Source organism: Solea senegalensis, linkage group LG2 (assembly GCF_019176455.1).
Source record: "Solea senegalensis isolate Sse05_10M linkage group LG2, IFAPA_SoseM_1, whole genome shotgun sequence".
In the NCBI taxonomy this organism is placed as follows: Eukaryota; Metazoa; Chordata; class Actinopteri; order Pleuronectiformes; family Soleidae; genus Solea; species Solea senegalensis.
Window position 1 is genome coordinate 22,119,564 of NC_058022.1, and position 8,667 is coordinate 22,128,230.

General features: G+C 38.0%; 1 protein-coding gene across 4 annotated transcripts; it reads right to left on the reverse strand.

The window, feature by feature from the left end:
• Positions 1 to 338: 338 nt before the first annotated feature.
• On the reverse strand, positions 339 to 7,695 carry LOC122786529 (sterile alpha motif domain-containing protein 3-like). Of its 4 annotated transcripts, none has more exons than XM_044052908.1 (8): positions 7,633 to 7,695; positions 6,214 to 6,302; positions 5,995 to 6,042; positions 3,363 to 3,508; positions 2,189 to 3,226; positions 1,927 to 2,082; positions 1,739 to 1,831; positions 339 to 1,228 (listed from the first exon to the last, which is right to left on the reverse strand). In XM_044052908.1, exons 5-8 carry the CDS (start codon positions 3,212 to 3,214, stop codon positions 914 to 916), a joined length of 1,590 nt encoding a protein of 529 aa, XP_043908843.1. In that variant the 5' UTR covers positions 3,215 to 3,226; positions 3,363 to 3,508; positions 5,995 to 6,042; positions 6,214 to 6,302; positions 7,633 to 7,695; the 3' UTR covers positions 339 to 913. The 4 variants fall into 4 exon arrangements, with proteins under 4 accessions (XP_043908843.1, XP_043908836.1, XP_043908850.1 ...); XM_044052901.1 differs by having other exon boundaries at positions 3,363 to 3,541; XM_044052915.1 differs by lacking the exon at positions 3,363 to 3,508.
• Positions 7,696 to 8,667: the final 972 nt, after the last annotated feature.

Below are 8,667 nucleotides of genomic sequence, written 5' to 3' on the forward strand. Positions count from 1 at the left end.
TATCACTGTCAAGCTTAATTTAATTGAATTGTGTATATTTATTAAAAATGTAATCCTACACAAAAAAGTCCTTTCACCTGCCTTTATTTTAAAATAAAATTTCAGACAAGACTGACCACAAATAAACATGGGCTTAAATCAAAAGTGCAGTCTGGTTACATCCCATAAAACATACCCATAAAACAAAATTGAGTTGTACCATTAAACAAATCTATTTTCGTCCACAAACCAAAAAATACTCCTCCCGGTCTTTTCAGGTAGGAGGAGACAGCGTATGAACTACAGTACTGTTGCTGAAAAAAAAACAACAATACAATGGCAAATACAATATAGCAAAAGTGAAAGCTACAGTAAAGAAACACTTTGAACGATAAGATAAACACAGCCAATAATAACATGTTCTCCTCTGCATGTAGACTTGGACTCTGCAATATGTCCAGTTATCTGTCTTAGTCAAGCTATGCCTTTGGCTCAATTAAGCTGCACATGTAAACAGTGTGAAACCAAAAATATCCATCCAGGTATTGAATTTAAAGTGAATCACAACAAATGTTTTTCTAACTGTAATAAAACAGTAAACATCAGTGGCCCTTTAAAAGATACACTATTCAATACAAAGCAAAACCAACAATAATAATCATAGTGTCTTCAAGTAAAAATTGAAACTTGGTGCTTGGTCATTATGACATTAAATTCAACGCCTTTTGGTTTTGTAAAAAAATAAATACCAAGCAAGCAGATACCTCCAAGGACAGAACTTTAGCACACCATATGGCAAAAAACAAGGCAGGCCTGAACAGGCTTTAACAGCTGACATTTAACATTGCTGATACAGTACAATATTATCTGCTGTAATAACACCATGTAAAACAAAAAGCAGTGAACATCACAGATATTGCCTTGTGCAGTGAAGCTACTCGTGCAGTCGGTTTTTCAAGACCTGCACCTTTGCAGACATTCTGTTTCCATCCAAATCCAGCAATACTTTTTGGACAAACTCAAAAGTGTATCTTAAGTCTTTTGGATAGCTTAGATTTAAGCTGTAGATCAGGCCAAGCAGTAGTGCACACCCATTCGCAAAATACCTGAGACCCTGAAGCACTTCAACTCCCTCTATAATGATACCGACATCCTCAGCTTGATCAGTGTCCTCTGCTCCCTCATGCCAAATGACGTAGACTCCCATCATCGTTTCCTCCATATCTTTCTTTGCACCAGGATCAAGATCCTGAATGTGGAAGAATGATAAAAAGAAAAATGTTGAAGTTTTGAATGCATATAATCCCAAAAGTGTTGTCTTATGTTTTGTCTACCATTCCAAAACCGAGGCAGCTCATTTGACATGATTCAGGACAAAATGTCAAAATCCCATTAAAAAATACAGGAATATTTGTTCAGAACAATATTTAATTATTTAACCATACTGATCTCTGCAGGTAAATTTCACTCTCAAATTTATTAATAAAGTTATGAAAGTTGATTTTGAACATCTGATGTCCTAGCTGATTAGCAAGTTCTTGGAAGGGAAGTGCAAAACTTGTGTTTTCTCCCCCAAAATTTAAATACAACAATGAAATATTAAAACTGTTCTAATTACAAATAGTAATAATCAAACCAGGTCAAAACAATAAGTCACATGGTCAACAAGACAAAAAAAGTTAACATTGTCTAACGCAGAAACATTAAAATGAATCAATAAATATTTCAGTTTTGTTTAAAACAGTTCTTTGAAATTTACCATGTATTCCTTAATGAGATGTTGTGGATCTTCATTTAGGTACACAGACACTGCTTTGAGCACACAATCTCTCCGTTTCTCAATACTTGGATCCTACAGGAGACAAATAAAAGGTTTTGCACACGATACAGAAAAGTAGGAGAGACTTATACATACAATAAAGTTAAAATATTTAAAATCATATATACCTTGTCCATTGCTGCCAAAATGACCTTAATTTTCTGTCCTGCTGCCCCTCCCTTCTTACGGAAGACCTTCAGTAAGTTGTCAGTATGCCGATCGAGTTGAAACATGAAAGTTGACCGTAGTGGGACAGTGGTGATTCTGGCAAATTCTGCATCAACCTGAAACATAGTAATATACTTTCAAGCTAAAAAGCCACATCTGAATAAAAACCTCATGCTACCAAGGGATGGCATGTTCACCATAACAGGGTTAGAACATTTTTACCTCTCTTTCTGAAAACAGAGCAGGCCATCTGCTCCGTAACTCTGTGATGAAGGGCATATCCTGGATAATTTCCTGCCTTCTATAGGCAAATGTTCTTTCCATTTTGTTTTTAATCTGCTCTTGGTTCTTCTTTTTCACCTCCACTAGAAGTGCTTGTCTTTCAGCCTCAAGACTCTCTTTAGATTCGCCTGCAGGATAACCAGGACAGTAGTTGACTTCGGCTTTCCGAGGCTTTTTCACCTGGTTTGGGCTGTGGTTCAGGGAACCATCCTTTTCTTTCATAGCATTTATGCTCAACTCCGGGCAGCCAATGCCCCTCAGTCTGGTGCGGTAGTTGGCCATTTTGTATTTTAAACTGATTTTCCAACCATAGTACCCAGAAACGGATCCTTGCTCCTTTAAACAAGGATGTTTTGTTATCAAAGCTTGACTCACATCATCAAGGTCTGCACTTGAAGGATACATTTTGTATTTGATAATTTCTGATGCCAAACTTTCAAGGATAGCAGACTTAAGTTTGGTACTTGGACACAGCAGTGTTCCACTGTTGTGAAAGGCCAGGTTGGCCTGCTCCAGCTGAACGTCAACCTCATAATTGAACTGAGGTAGTGGGAAGGTATGAGGCCATGGCTGTGATCTGAGGGAGGACCCCGAAGATGCAGATGCAGAAGATCCAGGGGAGGATAGTATGTCAGTGTCTGATGTTGATGAAAAAGATGATAAAGACGTATTATCAACTCCTTGAGGTGAAGCAGTGGGCTCATGGTGAGGTAGAGACGCATTTGTATCATTTGTTAAGTAAATTATCTTCACTGTGCTCTTGTCTTTGATGTCTGAAGTACATGACAAGTTCACAAACTCATTGTCAAATTCAGTGTCTCTGTACTGAAGTCTAAAGTTTCCTGACAAGCCAAAATGTCTTTTAATCTCTTCTTTAAGGTCTGCCACTGAACCTGGTATTCCAGTTGGAAGAGCCAGTTTGGATGCATCATTTACTCCAAGTACAACTCTTATAGTTGCAGCCATCTTGTATTTAATCTGAAAAGAAAAGCAGACAATTGTTAGAAATTAAAAGGCCAGATTCCAGCCTTTTAAGTTCTCATGAGTGACAGTCATTTCTTATTTAACATATTGATAATGGACAGTAATTATTTTATCATATTAAAGAAGTTACCCGTCACATGTACAAATCTCTTTAATGTCACCATTCGTATGGATCCAACATTATAGTCAGCCAAAGGGTATGGGTCAGCAAGCTCCTTCACATCCAGAATCACCAGCTCTCTTGTTGGATGCAACTCATAGGCTCTATAGTGCTCCCTATACCATGAGCACAATTTCCTGATGATGAAACTGACACCATCTTGTAAAATACATGGCTGAATTATTTCTGCAAATTCTGGCAAACCACCACAAGACCCATGCACAACTATCATGCCCTTTTTGTAGTTAAAGCCAATGAAGGTTGCACTATGGACTAAGTTTACAACTGTGATCCCAGGGTATTTCTGGGTGAGAACGTTTGCAATGTCTTCATTGAGAACTTCAATTGGGACCTTTGAGACTTGTGTTACTTCTGGGGAATATTGTTCAATTTCAGGTCTGGCCATATGATAGCCCACCATCAGTTGGTGTTTTTTTGCCAAGGACAATGTAATGTTTCTGAAGTTCTTCGTGTGCCTAACAATCTGCTTAAAAAAGCTATGTTTGGCTTCAAATCGCATCGTCCATAATGCTACAAGAGGACCAAAACATTTAATCATCTCTGGATAATGTTCTAGAAAATGATGTTTTGGCAACAATTTTTGATCAGGAAAGGCTTCCTGGTATTTTTTTCTGTGCTCTGAAATTTTGCACTCCAAATATGCAATTGTTTCTGCATCTTGAATGGGGGCGACAACTACTTCCACAATATCCTTTAAATCCAAAATTACCTGCCACACAGGTTCATCTGGGGGGACAAGATTCCCAACCATCAAAGGAAGCAATCTGAGAAGACACCAGTTCTCGTGGGCATTTCCCCCTATTGTTTTTTATTTCTGTAGGTTTGTGTTAACAAATGTGGGCGGTTTGTCTTGTCCCCCCACTTGTATGGAAACAAACGTATTAGATTATTGAATTGGTCAAGAGAAAAGTACTTTTTTGACAGCAGTGCAGTAATGCAGTGCGCTAGTTCAACTGGAACTATGCCCTCAAAAAGATCATGTGCGATGTCTGGGGGATAACCATTAATGACATCAAAGTGCGATAGACTGTCTGTCAACACACAAGCTCTTTTAACACCAAAACAGTTAACCTGCTCTTCCTCAGCTTTTCTGACATGAAGCTGATGTTTTTCTTTACTTCTGAGGTGGAAAGCTCCTGATTTCACCTCCTGTGACTGAATGTCATCAATCTGCGCTGTACAAAATCGGCAAAAATACTTGCTGGAAAAACTCTCTAGAAACCCAGCAAGCCCATGAGCAGCAAGGTTATCAGCAATTACACATTGCACTGTACCCTTTATAAATGACCCAAGCTGTGGAATAAACAACCCTTGCTGTTCCAAGATCCTTATATCACACAAAAGGGGCTCAAATATTTTCTTGTACCCAAATGATTTAACATAATCACTTTTGCACAATAATGAAAGATAAATTGAGGACAAGGCTGAACTTGAACCAGGTGGCAAATTACCTAAAGTCCAATAAACAACACACAGTTTGTGCTTCTTCCTCGATGTTCCCAATGGATTACAAACTTCAAAGTCATCTATATACAGGCATACTGAGAGTCTTAGTTGTTCACCTGAAAAAAACAGATTGTTCTTGTAGTGTTCACCATCTTTGAAAGACAAATACTGCTGTTGAGTCACAGAAGAGACAGTAAGACTATCAACAACTTTATCGATCACATCATTTCGACTGAGCAGTTGTTGTAGGGACTTGATTAAGGGAACATATTGGAACGTTTTGTTAGGCCTTCCTTCAAGTAAATACTCAACAGGTTCTACAACCTTAAAATGCTCCTTATAAAATTGTTTACGTTTAAAAGCTGAAGCTAGTTGACCATTCTTAGCTATTGCTTTTAACAAGGGATTGTGAGCAGAAATAGCAATGCTCAGCTCATCAATTACTGACTGATCAACATTAAGGTCATGCTTTTTGAAAATATCAATAGCTGTACTTTTTGATATAGGCAATACAGCAGAGGTTAAAATAAAATGCAGTTCTTCAAGAAACTCATCAACTGCTAAGCTTGGTACATGTGAGTAAATCTCCAATTTCAAAAGAACAGATGCAAATTTCTCAATTATGGTGTTTTGCAGGTTCTCATTTTCAGTGTCAGAATTAATTAAATGGGGAGATGATGAAACCGAGGCAGTTCCTGCAAGATCGCTGCAATGTTCTTCAGATGTGCGGTCCTCACTTATATCACAAATTTTCACTATTTCCTCTTTTAGGTCTTTTACTGTCCAAGTGCCATGTTTCCTGTTTTTATGAGATTTAAAGGTAGCATATATATTAGTCTGAAAAGAACAATTCTGAAACATGCAAGGGACAGTCTCATATTTTTTTAAATGGTTGTTGGTGTGTGAAAAGTACTCTCTACTCGATGAAAAGACACTTCCTGGACACAAAATGCATGTAAATGTTACAAGCTCTGCACTCGTTCCAAGTATTTCTTCAACATGACATCTGCTTAAATGAGTTTTCAGAGCATTCCATGTTTTGAATGAACAAGGGCAGTCATAGTATGTGCATGGAAATGTGTGTCTTTGACCAAAATGTCCATGTTTTAATTTGTAATGCTTCAGTAATTGGTACCTTGTAGATAGAGTTTCAGCACATTGCTTGCATCTCCACATTCATAACCTAAAGAAAAAAAGACAAAGAGATTATTGGTCATTCATTTGTAAAGTTCTTAAATATGATAAGACCTTATTAGGTTTCTAAGATCTGACATATATCATATGTATGTTGCTATTAAAATGACTGTATCCAGGTATTACATTTATTGAGATATTTTTCAGGTACTAAACTCACCACTAATGTTAGGTTGCTGGTCTGGCATCCATCAACAAACATGCTCTGCAAATCTTAATTTCACAGCTGTGCAGTTTTGAAGTTCCTTCCTTTTTAAGAATGTAGAAAACATACACAAATGCAAATGACAATAAGGAGAAAAGTTAATGATTAAAAGGCTATATATGTATACATATACACATATATGTGTATATACACACACACACACACACACACACACACACAACCTGTTTTTGATATTTCGATTTTGAATATTTCAATCATAGCATATATTTAAAAATATATATATATTTCTTGATGGGGCTGGGTGAGGAGACACGAGCAGGAAAAAACACATTGTATTTTACTTTACTACATCAAATCAGAGTCCACGCGAAGTAGAAATACTGCGCCGTTGTGTTTACAAAATGTTCAGTGTATTTCCGTACAAGAACCCCAAAAAATCTAGTCCCGCGACTCCAGTTGTGCAGGTACGGGCGGACGTCAGACAAGCACGTGAACCAGAGCACAGCGCGTCCATTCTGCCCAGCAACAGTGAATAATATTTTCTGGTTGGCTGATAGGTCGCCAGTCCAAGAACGCTGTATGCGTGAACTACGCAGAGCAATCTGCCTGTGCATCCTCGATTCATAGATTACTAATTTATGTGAAGTAATTTATCACTTATAAAGCGTGAGAAATGTGTGACGCGAGTACCAATTGGAGGTGCTCAGTCACCCACCCTTCCCCTCCCCACTCGCCATAACGTTTGGAGATTTGCAAAATCAGCAAACCCCGATAGAGTAGATACTACGCAAGATAGTTATCTATAGTTTACGTAACGCGAATACACGACTCTGCTGTAAAGGGAGGAGACATGCAGCGCTATTTGCAAAAATTAAAAAAAAGAAAGAAATTTGAAGGAGCAACGGTTAAAATTTAGGAATGTAGAGTAACACTACACATGACGCGAAGACACCGTGCCTTTCTATATGGAGAAAGAAATGGCTGTGTGGGAAGTACGCCATGTAAAATGATTTCGCAGTTTGTTATGAAATGTGGGATTCAGCAACAAACTCTCTCTCCCCAACATAATACATATCTACAAATTATGTCCATTTACTGTTAGCCGCCAGTTAACAATAGGTTGAAGTTCCTTACAAATTTACCTACAGCCAATTAAGTACATATTTATCTAAACTCTGAAAGACAATTTTTATTGCATTTAAGAGATTGATTATTATAAATAAATAAAAAATGGCTAACCAGGTCATTTTATGTGCACAACGTGGAAAGCTAAATGGAGTCAAGCTAGCAAAAATATTTTTGTTTTTCATCTTACCACAACCTATACCATCAATCCAAAATCATAAATACTCATCAACTGGTATAAAACAAGCATATTTTAGTTTGTAATTTTTTGTTTAGTCATTAACTTACCTGAATATTAACGGATGGTCGTGGATTATGAAGAAATCCGAGACATGTGGCAGGACAACAGAGTACAAGTCCAGAAAATGGCGCCTTCAGCCTTGTTCTTACTGAGCATGTGCAAGTACCTGTGGGAAACGCCCCTCTAGGCCTGATGTACATCTTAATTAACTTGCTTACATAAATTATGCTCATTATTGTTTGTTAATTACAACAAACTATAAAGTTAGGTACATGCTATTTGACATTCTTCATTTGAATCCAAAACACAGAATTATTCAATAATTTCAGTTGAAATAACTATTTAATGCAAACAGCACCTGAGTTTCATTTCTTTGAGTGTATGCGAGTGACATAATCTGCATCTCTAGTTTCAGTCACTTTTCACTGAATCCACCTCTCTCTCACCCAGCCTGTCAGCCACACACACCTAATCTGTTGATTCTGCTTACCTGGTTCACTCAGTGCTCCAATCAACCCAGTATAAAGACTGCCAGATTGTTCTTCGCCACTGCATTCGCCAGACTTTCCACTCATATGGATTGATTTTCTGTTTGACCCTTTGGTTGAATCCTGGATATTACCTCAGCCTTTTGTTCTCAATTACGAGAATTGCCCTAACCCTTCTGATTCTTGTCTGCTGTGGCTGTGTGTGAGTATTATTGCCATCCTGTCTTCACCGTCTGTGTATTGACAAGTGCATTTAAAAGGACATTTCAAGATACCTCTGTTATGCTGTGTGCTGCATCTGGATCCAACTCTCGCCCGATAACTCATTGGCTGCCACTCATTTGGAGCCCCATACTGCCAGCCGTTTTAGAGCATTTTGACCCATCTTTCAAGACCCACAGAATATTGTGTTCTTTCACTACGTAAACACCAAAACTACTAAAAGAAAGAGTAGACTCTCTTCTTTCACCTGGACCACTTACAGGGGTCAGATCATCATAACACTTAGTTTACAAGCCTGATATTGATAGACAAGCTCCGCCAGACCATCTCCCACCCCCTCAAATGGGAGAACCAGACTCTTGCCTGTTTATT